The sequence below is a fragment of the Mercenaria mercenaria genome, unplaced genomic scaffold (assembly GCF_021730395.1).
Source record: "Mercenaria mercenaria strain notata unplaced genomic scaffold, MADL_Memer_1 contig_4872, whole genome shotgun sequence".
In the NCBI taxonomy this organism is placed as follows: Eukaryota; Metazoa; Mollusca; class Bivalvia; order Venerida; family Veneridae; genus Mercenaria; species Mercenaria mercenaria.
The window spans coordinates 5,679-21,097 of record NW_026463135.1 but is presented as its reverse complement, the minus strand read 5'-3'; the positions used below and the strand labels follow the sequence as shown (position 1 = coordinate 21,097).

Genomic DNA, 15,419 nt, shown 5'->3' with positions numbered 1-15,419 from the left:
AGCTATATAGATACTAAGTCAGCTGAGCAAAACATGGCCTTAATTGCCCTCTTTTTTATATTTGCTTAAAATGATACAAAAAAATGTGTCTAAATAAAACCAATGTATTTAGTATTAAGATACATTGAGATAATTTTACATACTTGAGACTTTAACGAAAGCTGACGTCGACGCATTCTTGCAGATACATGAGTATTTCCCAGTATCTTCGGGCATTGCTCTTGCAAACACCAGCCAATGATAGCCTTTATCTGCAAGAATCTTGACAGTTTTTGTTTCAAGAAGCGGTTCATCATTTTTCCGCCACTCTGTTTGACTTTTAGCTGTATTTAGCTCACATGAGAAAACTACTGATTCCTCTTCATGCACAACTATGTCGGATAGTGGCAGAATAAAATTTATTGTCGATTCTTCTATATCTATAAAAAGATAATTGCATATTAATTTCAATATATTTTCATATTGACGTTCAAATTTAATATCGGGTTTGTAACGTCATTTGTGACGACAGGTCCTTATATGGCTTTGCGTTTAAAAGTTTTTTAACGTCAATATTATCAATTTTACAGAGGCTCGAATGCAGATACGTAACATTTATATTATACTTCTAAGTGCTGATGCGTATGTATAAAAAGGATATTAGCTTTCCTCCGAGAAATATGCACTCGTTCTTTGGCGGAATAATACTGTGCTCCTAAAGTCGCGCAATATTTCCACTGCATAACTCACACTGTTTTCTCGATAAAAATGTAATAATTTATAAGTAGGAATAAATACCTGATCCAATATGTTTACCAGATAAGATCAAAATATCAATAATTTCGATACGTTTACTTCGTATTTGAATGCAGTTACCTTTTATTTAAGCTGGCCGAAGCAATGAGAAACAAATAATGAATTAAGAGGGGAGAAAATTATTGTTGTTTTTTTTAACAGAACTCGACAAAATATGTAAAAGAAAAAAAAAACATGCAACGACTTCCAAATTCTTTTGAACAAGACTGTTTAAATAAGTGATGCATTAAGTTTAGATGTTATTTTTTATAGAAATTTACTAGACACTTTTATTACATAATAATGGATTTTCAAGAGACCATAGTATGTATACATAAACGTATAACGATATAATACTGGGTTCTGAGGAAAGCAAGTTTAATCGACATTTTCTCATGCATTTTGCAAGAATTTGTGTATCAATATTAGTGATATACACTAATTTACACTTATTATATACCTTATGAACAGTAGCGTCAAAATTACACCAGCTGACGTCCTCAGGTAGTATGGACAGAGTGTGCCAATTAGCAAATTGCTGGCACACTTCCAGTCCCAGGGGGAACGCCATCATTTCAATATCTTATATAAAGTGTATGTAATACACAAGGTCAATGAAAGATTGGAGTTTGCCTGCACACACAATTTCCCAATAAAGATGATATGATATTACAGCCAGACATCATAGATCAGTAATATATTTGTAATGGTAACAGGTATTGAATTGTATATGACATGTAAATCCCAAATACTGGCTGATTTAAATAACGCTATATTGAAATTAGATAGTTTTATAAGCACATACGGTGTGTTAATTGTTCATGTATTCAGATTATATATGTACATTTATCTATCAGCATTTATATATATTATCTTACGATACATAAAATATGTAATAATGAGTGACCATAGCTACACACCATTGTATTCTACCTTGCCTCCTTTTTCTCTCGACAGATCATCTTCCGTTTCGCTCTGTCCATCTAAAGCAAATTCGCTACTTATGGCAACACGAATATGCCTGTCGACACTCTCCGTTTTCTTCAGTTTTTTAATGACCTCTTTACTAACTTTGATCGCTTCCGATTCATCGTACGAATGAATCAATTGTTTGCATTCATATTCGGCTTCACTTTCTTTAACAAGCTCAAGCAAAGATTCACGAAGCGACTCCCATTTCTGCTTATATGTATGGTATTCCAGTGAGGCAGAATGAGTGTACTTTTCAACATCTCTCAGTTGGTCAGAAATGCAACTGACGCAGTCGAGTTTGGAACTTTCTGATAAAACGAAAGAAATCACACCACAGAGATTAGATAACCCCAATGATTCTATCTGCGTATTTACACTTTGATCATCTTCTTTAAACAATGCTTGAAACAAGTCGTAGTAAAATGATTTGATAGTATTTCTCCTTTCTGTTAGAACAGAATCAAGTGATTTCCCGTGTTTTGCTTCTATCTTTCTAATCACAGCCTTTAAAGCTAACGGTACAGCTTTACCCAAAAGCGAAATATGTCTCATATACAGCTCATGACCTCGTGTAATATTCTCGTCCGTCTGTAAACATATTGACTTTATTCAAAACTTTAAGTAGTATATATTGCCAATAAAAAACAAACTTATTCATAAAGATAACTGCTAAGGTGCGTCCTTGCAAAATATTAAATATTACAGATTCATTCGCTTTTAATGCCAATTATGTTTCACGATAAGTAAGTATCTATTTGAAACCGCCTTGGTAGCCAAGCGGTAGAGCGCTCGCTTTGAGTGCGGAAGGTCGTCGTTGGTTCGCTCCCTTGCTGCTTCATGCCAAAGGCGTGAAAACATTCTACTAGTAGCGTGCTCATTGGGCTAGTACTGGAACTGGTCAGCCATGTTTCATTTTACACAAAAGGTATACATGGCTTGGCAGAGCCTCAGTGTATATAGTTTTATCAAAGTTGTATACTAGGTGGATGCAGATATACATAACGTATCAAACTGTGTACTTTACCGTCGCCATGCCTTCTCTTTTCAACTCGGCATTTTAATCAGTTTGTTTGTCTTTGCAGCAAATATGGTCACTTGAAAATAAAAAAAAAATAATAATGCAATGATACATCTTGCACGTGTAACATCTAACCAATACGTTAGCTGTAGTCGCGGAACGTAATATATGTATAACCTATAAACTACTTCAGTCGGATACCGCTATCATAAGTTATATTTATACATTCTTTCCGAAGAATATTCTTCCATCCATTGATCGATAGTGGTCAGATTTTCTATATAGTAATAAAATGGGCGTGTACACATTTTACTTAATAACAAAAATAAAAAAAGTTGCGTAAGACTCACTAAGACTATCAATGCTTAACATTGGTGAAATGCTATTTCTAAAATAAATTTTATGTTTAATTTCGTCTGATCAACGCCACGATTTACCATCATTTCTTCATTTTTCCCCATCAGCTCTGTCTTCTGCAATGGCATTGAGTACATGGTACATGCGTTTAAGGCTCTTAAGGACTGCATTTATATACACAAGCATTTTGTGTGTTTTGACCCTACGTACCTTCTGTTGGCTTTGCAAATGTTAGGGTTTTACATGGCGGGGATAACTTTTATTTACGCTGTCCTGTGACTTTCTTTTTTGTCGTGTTGAGCGACCTGTGAAGTTTCCATTTTTTTCTATTTTAGAATGTGCTTTAGTGTGTGTGTGTGTGGGCGGGGTGCGTGCGTGCGTGCGTGCGTGCGTGTGAGAGAGAGAGTAAGAGTGAGTGTGCGTATGCGAGAGTGAGTGTGTTTGTCGGTCTGTCACAAATCTTGTCCCCCCTCTAAGTCAAACATTTCTCGTCCGATCTTCACCAAACTGGAACAAATGGGTTTGCCAATAAGTCCTCGGCCAAGTTCTATAACTAGCCAAATCAGTCCAGGCACTTCGGAATTATGGCCCTTAAATTACTGAACCGAGTGGCCCTTGAATCACTAAACCAACAAATACCTAACCAAGTGGCCCTTGAATCACTAAACCAAAACTTACCGAACCGAGTGGCCCTTGACTTATTGAACCGAAACTTACTCATGAAGTGCACTTTTCTGAACCAAACCTTACGCCTTAAGTGTACTTGTTTTCTATTCAGATGATTAGGCAGTTGTGGGAGACATGCGCTCTTTTTACAAGCAGCTCTAGTTTGTATTTTATTTAACAATGACGGAAACCATTGGACAGTGATTGACCCAAACCATGTTTAACTTTTAAATAAATCAAATACCATATTTTATATATGATTGTGTAGGGTAGCATTTATCCAGTTTTTTTTCTTTACTAAATTATTGCTGGTTTATATGAAACGTAAGTTGGGCTGAAAATTTCATACTCTGTTGATAAAATCCGATTCAAAAATTTATCGTTATTCTAGTCCAAAATATTTACATTTTCTGTGGCATGCCTGTCAAAAGTGAATGATGTTTGTTTTTTTATTTCGAATGACCAAGATTTTTTATAACTGATGCATATTTTTTCTACTATTTTCTTATTGCTAAATAATAACAATTTCATAGGTAGTAACTGAATTGTTTTCAAAGACGTATCCTAGACATTTACAAATACAAGATAACTAGGTGTTTTCAATAATATCAAATTATTTTGTTTTCGTCTGTGGATTAAGAAACTCCTGAACTCGAACCTAAGCCGGAGCATTCTCGTCAGTTATCGTTAAGGACTAGTTTAATTGATTAATGTCGAGGCATTATTTTTAAGGGCGTCTTAAAAGTCGTGTTCACTTCTTTTATTGTTTTGTGTATTGTAAATATCTACTTCACTGAACACATTGACTAAATATAACTGGGAGTATTGTTTACCTCTAGTTCACGTTAATGATTGTCATGATATTATTTCTTGCAGTATCGTTTTATTGCTACTTCTCTTAAATCTTCCTCGTGGTATTTACTGAAAGTAAACTTGACCCTTTCACACTATATATAATTACCTTCACTTGAGACTTACAATTCTTTTAAGTAAGTCGCTGAAGGTTTTTAGAGCCATGAAGTTAAGAACTTCATAAATGCAGTATGAAGTCGTCGTGCAAAGCGTGTATTTTTATGTCTTTTATGCACCAAATTATCATTCGTTTAACAAAATAATCATATTTTATATGGATATTTAAAAAGTCAAATATAAATTTACTGAGAAATACTTATCTATGTAATTTGAATTCATCATGGGCCTTCAGTTTATACGGTTATATATTCTCATTGTTCATTGGTGCTTTCGAATTTCCGTTGGCATGACAACACAAATTACATTACATTTATTTTTTAAAAGTGGTAAAATTTGATTTGTCTTTGAAAACAATTTTAATATACTAGTTTCTAGTGTTTGCATGATCATAAGAAAACATCGATTTCCAGTATTTTGAAATTATGCAGTGTATGAAGTGTAAGTGCAAAGTAAATATGATTGTTACAGCGAAGCCCCGCACTAAGATATATCCTGAATCAAAACCACCTCATTTTAAGGATTCACACATTCTTTAAATACAGACATGTGCTTCTATAATTAGTATGTGAGAAATCTCTTTAAAAACCTTTCTGTAATATAAGACTGGTTCCAGTTAAGCCACTGATAAAACTTCTTTGTTGCCTTTTAACACCGGCCTGGACAGAAGAGGGGAATCAAAACGTTTGTATTGCAAAATAATTTAAATGTGTTAAACTAAGCTAGAATTCTGCGGTGTTTGATTGGCGTATTTTCCTTTAATCACTGTGAATAAAGTGTTAGATGTCGATAGATCTAGAAAATGTTAGAAGCGTTATTTCATGACATTAACCAACAAACAATTTGACCAAAGTTTCTAAAATCAGCAGTACTTTCTTATTTTGGGAATTAATTGCAGAAAATATGTGTATTGGAGACAAACAAACCCCTCTTGCAGAAGAGTTTTTAGTTCATCATTTCATCATGTAACAATTGCACATACAAGTGGGTAATAAGGTACAGTTACCTGCCCTTCGTTACCAACTAAAAGAAGTGTGTCAGAGAGAAAAGAGGTCCCATATTAATTGTATGCGACAGACATGAAAACACACCTGACATTGTGTAGGCCACAGGTCATACAAAGGTCATTTCTTTAATTGTATGCGTACTAGTTGAATTTGCAAGCACCTGTCCAGCACAGTTTATTTTGAACACAGGCTGCTGTAATAAACTGTTGGGAAGTTACAGTCTTACATGCTAAACCGATAGCCTGAGGGGCATTCTGTACCGGCTTCCTGCGGCTGGCAATGATTGGTGAGTTGTGCCGTCCGTCCATGGCTATATTTATAATGTTCTCATCGTTGCAACGTTTCTTGTTTACTTCTTTGAGCATCTGCACCTTCTCGCACATATTTTCATTGTTCAGGTTTGTCAAAGCTGTGTCAACTTTATTAGAAGACTTTTGCATACTGCGACTGGATGGTGGTGGTATGTCCATACATGCTGCCAGATTCCGGAACCTTGTATTACCAATCGGGGTGTCCTGTAGACCAGTGGCCAGTCCTATATTTGGAGCTGCTGGGCTTGGTCCAGGCTTGGTAGCGATGACTTCCTTGTACATTTTCTGCTCTGGTGCGACATAATTAAAGTTCAAGCATTTTAGTGTGACCTTCCAGCACATACCCTATTTCTTCTCTCGAGCAACTTGGAAGTTTGGCTGTTGGCATTCCGAGGAGTTAGCATTAATATAGCCTTGAATAGCTGTGTTGAATGTCTGTGTCATCTTTTCATTGTCTACTAGTCTCATGCCTTCACATGGTTTTGAATTCGAATCCTCTGATTTCAGGTCAGTGTCAGTTTTTGGTTTCGGTCGTAGCAGCATTTGAGCTCTGGAGAATCCCTAACAGTCAGGGGTGGTTAGTGTTGAGCCGTCTGCAGACATCTTGGTCACCAAGGAGAACGCTTCAAAGTTCATCCTTGAAGGCTGCATTTCAGGTTCACTGTCATCGGAAGAGAACACAGGCAGTTTCAAGCATTTGTTTCAGGGAGTATAACCCTTCTGAAATGTGTTTTCTTGCGAGATTTTCACCTTTTCTTTTCATGGTTGTTTGGATCAGTTATGAAGCAAATAGTGTTATAAATAGTGTAGCTAAGAACTAATTTATTTATAGTAAAAACCTGAGTATTAGACAGATTAAGACATGTGTGGAATTTTTGGCAGTACACAGGACCCTGTATATTAAAACAGGCCTCTATGACAAGAGATGTGAACGAGACACATGTGAATTCAATTAGGAGAGATGACATGGTTTAGGGATCTGTTTATTGTTCAAAGTTTGACATGTACCCTAAAGTTGCCTGTCACTTAATGGGTATGAAAGTGTTCTTCGAAACGGCACAATATATTGCATTTACAGGTTTTCTGATTATTTGCTGACTTTTGACATTTGACTGTAATGATAAAGAAGTGGGTTCTTTCTTTTAAAAAAGACAAAATTGAAATAAAAATTTAACATATGCACTAAATGATGTGCGTTTTCAGTTACCATGAATGCAGAAAAATCAACATTTTTGTTTCATTCAGTTATTCAGACTTTTAAAGAAAATATTGCAATTTTAGTTTTTCCAATGCTGAAATTTTCATTCTCAGAATTGTAGCAAAAATAATATTTACTCCTGTCTTGGCTATATTGCTGGCAGTTTACATATGCATAAGTTAAAATGTCCAAACTTCACCGGTTTTTGCTAATATATTAGATATGAACACCACAAAATATTATTTGGGTTCGACAAAGATTTTGGGCTAAATAGGAAATAAGGTACAGTTACCTGCCCTTCGTTACCCTAACTAACTAAAGGAAGTGTATCCGAGAGAAAAAAGGTCCCTTATTTCATGATAGATTTGATTGAAAACCTATATCCTGAGCTTCTGAAAGTAATAAAATTTTATAGATCTGATGTAAATCAAGAGAAAGGGGTAAATAATTGCTGGAAAATCATGGTTTCATTTGCAAATGACCGTCTGCGGATCTGTACAAAAAGTAAGCTGAACCGCTTCAATCTGTAAAAATGCAATACACTACTCATTTTGACAGATGTGAGGAGAAAAGTAGCAGGTCAACAGGTCACTTAAAGGGGATTTTTGTGTTTCTCTCAGATTGATTACTAAAGAGAAGGTATTTGCTTTTGTCTTCAGAACATTGTGTCAAAGCCTTGCATTGTAACTCTATGGGAAATTAATTGTACTTTTGGGCCAGTTGTCGGCTAAACTCATTTCAAAACTGCGTTTATCGAAGGAGTAGATAATAACTTTTGATAAGTTAAGTTAAAACTTACGGTTAATATCCGCATTTTATAACGCGAATCTTTCTCCTCGAACATATTCACTTCACATCATATTACTCTCTTTGTTTAATTCCAACAAAGTGTATACATTTAAAGATTTTATATAACTTAGCAAATTTTTATCAATGCTACATATAAATGTATTATATCTAGATTCATCCACTTAGCATCTTACACTGTGCAGATCAGTTACGAGGCGAATAGATAAATAAGGAAGTATACTAATTAAAACTTCCGAGTACATAGGGTTGATATAACACATAATGAATTAATATGCACATCACAATAACAGTACCAGATTTTTTTTAGTTCAAAATGATCACATTGTAAACTCAAGTTAATACATAAACCAACAAAATCATATTCGATCTGTAAAAGAACGTATTCACTGTTATACAGTTTTGCCCCAACACGACCGTAGTCTTGTCTAAGTCTGTCTAAGACTGACTTATTTATTTTTAACTTATAAAATTACACGAGGAATACAGTTAATGTTAATTTATTTGAATAAAGAGTAAAGAAGTCACTTCATTTCATGTGGGGTTTATACTTAAAACCTTAACTGATTTAGAAACATTATTGCACTTGTATGCTTCACGAGTAATTTTATTGCGTGTTCATTCTAAAGGTTGGGGGAGGGTGTTGGAGGCGGGGTCGGGGTTGGTTGTAGGGTTTGCGATAATGTTTATTACAGGGAAATATGAAAACAATTATGGAGGAATATTATTTTGAATAAGGAAATGGAGGATATTTGTTTCTTTTCAGCGTGATATCGAAATATGTTTCACTGATAAGGGAGATTATTCAATATTTGTATGCTAATTTGTAAAGATCAAATAATGTTCTGTTTATTACATGCTTACATGTTAAAATGAGACCAATACTTCATGAATAAAATCGGACTTTTTAAGGCTACTTTGTTATTTCATTAGTTACATCCGCTAGATAACCTTGGTCACTTATGAACAGTGATATCGAATATTGGTTTTAGATACATGGAATCAATACGACGCTTTTGTTTTTTTTTTAAATCAAAAACTGTAATCAAATATTTTGTTACAAAATACACGGTCCGCTGCTAACAGATAGTGGCAAATGTCAATATTTAAAACTTTTCGAGTCAATGCTGCCTGTTCGTTGAATAACCGAAAGCTTGCTTTGTTCACCACATAAACACATCCTAAAGTTCAGACTAAAAACAACACCAGACACGTTAACCGATCGCGAAAGTTCTAGGTAAATCGTTTAAAATGATAAATAACACCAGACACGTTAACCGATCGCGAAAGTTCTAGGTAAATCGTTTAAAATGTTAAATTCCTAACTTATAACTATAGTCCGAACATTTCTTTCATACTTTCTACATTACGTTTATGTATAAATGGTAACTTATATCAAGGAGAAATCTTAGAATGGATAAAGAGGATCCAAAAGTAGTGTTTAACATTATAGAATGTTAGAAGCTATGTTGTAGTTTATGTTCTCTATAGTATTTTTTAGTATAAATGGTAACTTATATTGTAAGAAACATCTTAGAACGAAAAAGGTGGATCCAAATACAGAAGATTAAAAGCCACGTGATGGTGTGGGACTTTCAATCTTAAGTGGAGGATTTAGGTCGATATGATACTTCATGTCATTCCTTAAGTGAATACAAAGATTGGCATTGCTTACTGCCTCAACAGGTGTTCATGATTATACCAAATTTAAAGCGGTCATGTAATATTCCTGAGTTTCAGTATTTATTATACTATATGGTTAAATCCGTCTTAGCGGCAACCTTAATGAAAAAAACAAACAAACAAAAAAACACTTGCCTTTAAACACCAGACAAATAATTTTTATGAATGAATGAGAAACTGTAAAATGGCCTATCATAGTAAGGTATAGTTATCATATAACCAATTATAATTTTAGTCGATCTTTGCTATTGATTCTTACGACCTTGAGCGTAATAGAAATAAGAGAGCAAAGCATATTGTAAGAAACTTCTTAGAACGAAAAAGGTGGATCCAAATACAGAAGATTAAAAGCCACGTGATAGTGTGGGACTTTCAATCTTAAGTGGAGTCGATCTCTGCTATTGATTCTTACGACCTTGAGCGTAATAGAAATAAGAGAGCAAAGCATTTCTAAGACAACAATGCCAACTATCTGCGGCGGGATTTGAATCCGGGTCACTAGGATGGTATTTAGTATAGAAAGTAATATTTATGGCACGCTATAACATCCAGATAACAAACGAGCCACTTACTATGGTAAAGGCGCAATAAATCAAAGATCAAAGCATTTAATGACGAAAAATCCCACCTGCCTGTGGCGGGAATCGAACTCGGAATGTGTGTGTGCTATTCTTACGCTCTAACCACAGAACCAAAGGGTCGATTCCATGACTTAGTTTTCACAGATCAGCTTTAAACGTGCAGGCTATGCGTAAGCGACCGTAACGCTTCACTTCTTTTAAAAAGTCATCATTTATGATAACGTATAAGCCATTTATGGCGTAGAAAGTGCCCTTTTTCTGCACGAGATGAAGAACGTATCCCGGACGAGTTACGACTTTAGCCAGCAGAAATAAAAGAGCATAGCATCTTTATAAGAAAATCCCAACTGACTGTGGTGGGATTTAAACTACTGAGCTAAGCGGGCTCTTTGTATAAGTAAGATCGAGGTAGATACATCCGCTGTTGTTGTGCTGCTTTTATATCTACCATTACTCTATATCTTTTTTTTTGTATACAGGTACATACTCAGTGAAATTGTTTCCCAGGTCCTCCTAACTAAGTACTTATCCTAAGAGCAAGGTAGTTACCCTGCCATCATGTTTCGCTGCTCTAGCTGTGTAAACCTGACGTAAGATCGAGGTAGATATCATGCTATACTTTTGTGTTGATCCATGTTTAGTGTACTTAAGTTAAGAGCGAGGTAGATATCCTGTGAAATTATTACGTTGTTTACCAGGTTGATACCGTGCGAAATTGTTGTGCTGTTCTATGCTTTGAATACATAAACTAAGGTCAAGCTAGCTACCCTGTGGAATTGCTGCGTTGCTCTAGCAATTGTGTACTTGACTTACGATAAACTAGATACTATGCATAGGTGCCACGCATACATACTGTTAACTTGATCTAGGTTAAGTATACGTAAGATTTGAGCGAGTTACATATCAAATGAAACTGTTATATAGTTTAAGGTTTTGTGTAGATAACATAAGAGCAAGGCTGATACCTGCGAAATTGTTGTGCTGCTCTTTGCTTTGTATACTCAACCCAAGGATGAGGAAGATACTCTGGGATATTGTTATGTTGCTATACTGCATACTTTAAGAATTTCATTGCTCTGTTTTTTAAATTCTTTTTGTAAGATTGAGGAAGATACCATGCGACAATGAGCGTATGAGGAAAGAGGTATATGTCCTCTGAAATTGCTCTCTTGGTCTAAGATTTTCTATACTAAACCTTGCTCTTGGTTTTGTGTACGAGGGTCCTGCAAAACGTTCTGACACTAATAGCCTTACGTTGTTTTATTTCAGGTTTTTATAAAACGCTTCATTGCACTTGAATGCTGTGTCCAATATCTAACGATATCCGTTTATTTCATGCGAATTTCTCTTCAAATGCCGAGGTATTTGAAATTGAAATACATGCAGTCATATACTCTGATCAATTTACTTGTCACATTGTAAACTGGAGGAAAATACTGAAATTCGTAGCTACATTAAAACGTTGTAGTCGTACAGGATGCGCAAATGTCGGTGAAAGATATTGACAATTGTAATTTTATATCAGAAAGCAGTGTTTAAACAATTCTGAAAAAGTGTTTGGATCTGAAAAAGACTTGCGCCAGGTGGGTACCCCATTTGTCCGCTGAGGAGAACGGAAACAAAGCCTTAAATGTGCCCGGGAACATTTGAAAACATACAAAGGCTGTGATAGTCGGGTTATTTCTAACTTGCTGACAGGTGACGAAACCTTGATGCACAATAAGCAATGGAAGCAAAAAGATGAAAAACACCTCTGTATTGCCAAGAGAAACAAAAGTTCGAAAAAGATAGCGTACGCAATTTTCTTCAATTCTAGTTGACCCGTCGTTCAAGCGCCTCGTCCATCTGATCATACAGTCAATGGACGATTCTACAAGAACTATATACTGAAGGAAGTGAAAGAGGTTTACAAAAAGAATAGTCCAAGCAAAGGATGGGCAGGAGTCCATCATATACACGAAACGACTCCTCTCACAAGTGCGAGATTGTTATGTCTTTTTTGGCTTCTGTAAAGGTGGAAATTGTTAACCATCCACCTTACTGACCTGACCCGAGACCCTGTTACTTTTTCTATTTCAAAGGCTTCAGAAAATGCTTTCTGGAAAAATATAAGTCTAGAAGTTCTCTTGGCAGCGCCTTTATCAGTGTCTCAAACAGATACCAAAAAAAAAAAAAAAAAGAATATTGATCTTCTTTCTATGATATTGAAAAAAAAGGTTACAAAAATGTATTTCGGTAAAGGGAGAATACTTTGAAGGCTTGTAATAAAAATATTTTTGATGAAACGTAGCACTTTAGAAAGCCGGTGTAATGAAGTATTTCGACCCCCATAGAATAACGACCCCCCGGTCATTATTCTAAAGAAAATGTGACTCCTTTCCTGTAAAATATTGACTCCCCTTATGAAAAACTGACTCACTTTGAAAACTCTATAGAATAACGACCCCCGGTCATTATTCTATAGAAAAACTGACCCCTCCAAGTAAAATACTGACTCCCTAAAGATGACTCCCTTCGAATCTCATAGAATAACGACCCCGGTTATTATTCTATAGAAAAAGTGACTCCTTCAATGTAAAATACTCACTGCCGAAATTACTACATTCGAACTCTCATACAATATCGATTCCCGGACATTATTCTATTTAAAAAAGTTACTCTTTCCGTGTAAAACACCGGCTCCTAAAAAGACTTTCGACGATAATATCTATTAAAAAGTGATCCCCACCAAACCTAACGGACAATTTTACTAGATCTACAACTCTAATACCCTCCATTGCCAATAGTTAACATTTTGATTGTACTATTACTACTGGTGCCGCTACTTCTATTGCTATTACTACATGTACTTCTTCTTCTACTACTACTACTACTACTTCTACTACTACTACTACTACAACTGCTACTACTGATACTAATATACCTGCTTCCATTAATATGTCTTGTACATCTACCTCTTCTTCTCCTGCTGCTGTTGTTGCTGTCACTTATTCCTCTGCTGCTGCTACTACCACTGCCACTACTACTACTGCTACTACTACTACTACTACTACTTTCTATTGTTGCCGCTACCGTACTTTACTGCCACTGCTAAGTATTGCAACTTCTATTAATACTAAGTTCTATGCTAGCAGTTTCTTGTGCAGTTTTCTTCTGAAGAATTACTTCATACCGAAGTTTGCAGGGATTACTGACACTGGTGTGTTTTGTGAACGTATTGTGAATTGTTTTTTTCCAGTGTCAAGTGATGGTATCTGGGGCTAATGGTCAAACGGAAGGACGGACGGAAGGACGGACAAGGGCAAATCTATATGCCCCCCTCCCCCGAGTGGGGGCATAAAAAAATGCAGCAATTAGGCCTTAGATACATGAGTTATCACTAAATTTGACCAAATGACCGGGGGTCGTTTTTTTATGGGAGTCAATATTCTTCGTGAGGTTCAGTTTACTTCACGTGGGGGAGTCATAGTACTATGATCTGGAGGTCATAATACTATGACCGGGGGGTCACTTTTTCTATAGAATAATGACCGGGGGGTCATTATTCTATGGGGGTCGAAATACTTCATTACACCGGACCCAATGACAGAAATTTTGCATGATCGTCGTATTTAACTTGGGTTAGATATCATGTGTAATTGTTTCGTTATATTATGTGTTATATACTTCACCTAAACATGAGATAGATACCCTATAAAACGGTTGTGTGCCTGTATATTATTGTTTGTATCAAACATAAGATAAAGTGCGATAGTGTTGTGTTTCTTTGCACTTTGTACACCTAACCTAAAGGAGAGGTAGTTACAATATGAAATTGTTACATTGTATACCTAACATAAGAGCCCAGTATGTGACCTCAGAAAATGTTGTGTTGGTCTATGTATTTTATACTAATAAAATCTGAAAAGTAGAAAGTAGAAAAGCACCGAGAACAAAGCAAACAGTGAAAATTGCAGACTCGGTTTGATTGCGTCTGTTCATGAGCAGTAATGGAAAATGCAACACTGCCCATGCGTTCCTAGCACCGGCTTAAGCAGTATTCAGCCTTGTGTGAGTTAGATACCATGTAAACTAAAGACAGTTTGTACACTTAACCTAAGACCAAGGTAGATATGATGCTATATTGCTGTGTTGCTCTATGCGTTTTATACTTAACCATAGCGAGAATTATACCCAATGACATTTTTCTTTCCATTGTATATCTAGCCTAAAGTTAAGGATTATGCCAGTCGATATTGCTGTGTTGCTCTGTATTTTGTACACTTAAACTATGAGCCAGGTATATAATGTGCGAAATTGTGTTCTGTATACTTTACCTAAGATCGAGGTAGTTACCATGCGATATTTGTGTGTTCTTCTATGCTTTGTATACTTGACCTTAGGGTGAGGTAGTTACAATATAAAGTTGTTGTGTTGCAATAGGTTTTTTTCACTTAGCTTTAGAGCAATGCATATACCTTGTGAAATTGTTTTATTGCTCTTGTTTAGTATACTTAACATAATCCGCGGTAGAAACCACACGCACCTTTCGTGTTGCACTAGGTTTGAACATTCGTTACTTAAGAGTATGTCTGATATCACTCGATATTTTTTGTGTTGCTCTATATTGTTTATAATTAACCCAGAGTGAGGACGATACCCTGGGGTTTTGTTTTGGTTACTGCTGACTAAGAGCATATGTTTAAGATATATATGACACATTATAACTGGCAGTTAATTGGGATTGTGTGCGCACGCTTAGCTAAATACGTAAAGCACATATATATGGGCTATAAGGACGCGAATTTGATCTGCGGGCGCGGTGCATGTTTTCCTGTAGGATTTGATTTGAAGACAAAACATCTTTAACCATTTGTTCTCTACTTCTGATTCGCGTAAATACATTTGTGGTCATTGTTGAGAATATCTGAGAATATCTGAGTACTGTTACAATATTTATGAACTATATATAGGATAAATGCCTGATGCGACAATCAGTAGAGAAACGGCGCTAGACCGAAATATAAGCAAAACAGTTCACTCTGGAACACAACAAATTAGTTAGCTGGCGAATAAGGTACGACAGAGTCTGACATA

General features: G+C 35.7%; 1 protein-coding gene across 1 annotated transcript; it reads right to left on the bottom strand.

The window, feature by feature from the left end:
- Positions 1 to 135: 135 nt before the first annotated feature.
- On the bottom strand, positions 136 to 8,263 carry LOC123544817 (titin-like). Its single transcript, XM_053535494.1, has 4 exons — positions 8,072 to 8,263; positions 2,771 to 2,840; positions 1,695 to 2,334; positions 136 to 419 (listed from the first exon to the last, which is right to left on the bottom strand). The coding sequence occupies exons 2-4, from the start codon at positions 2,777 to 2,779 to the stop codon at positions 136 to 138; spliced, it is 933 nt and encodes a 310-aa protein (XP_053391469.1). The 5' UTR covers positions 2,780 to 2,840; positions 8,072 to 8,263.
- Between the last annotated feature and the right edge of the window lie 7,156 nt (positions 8,264 to 15,419).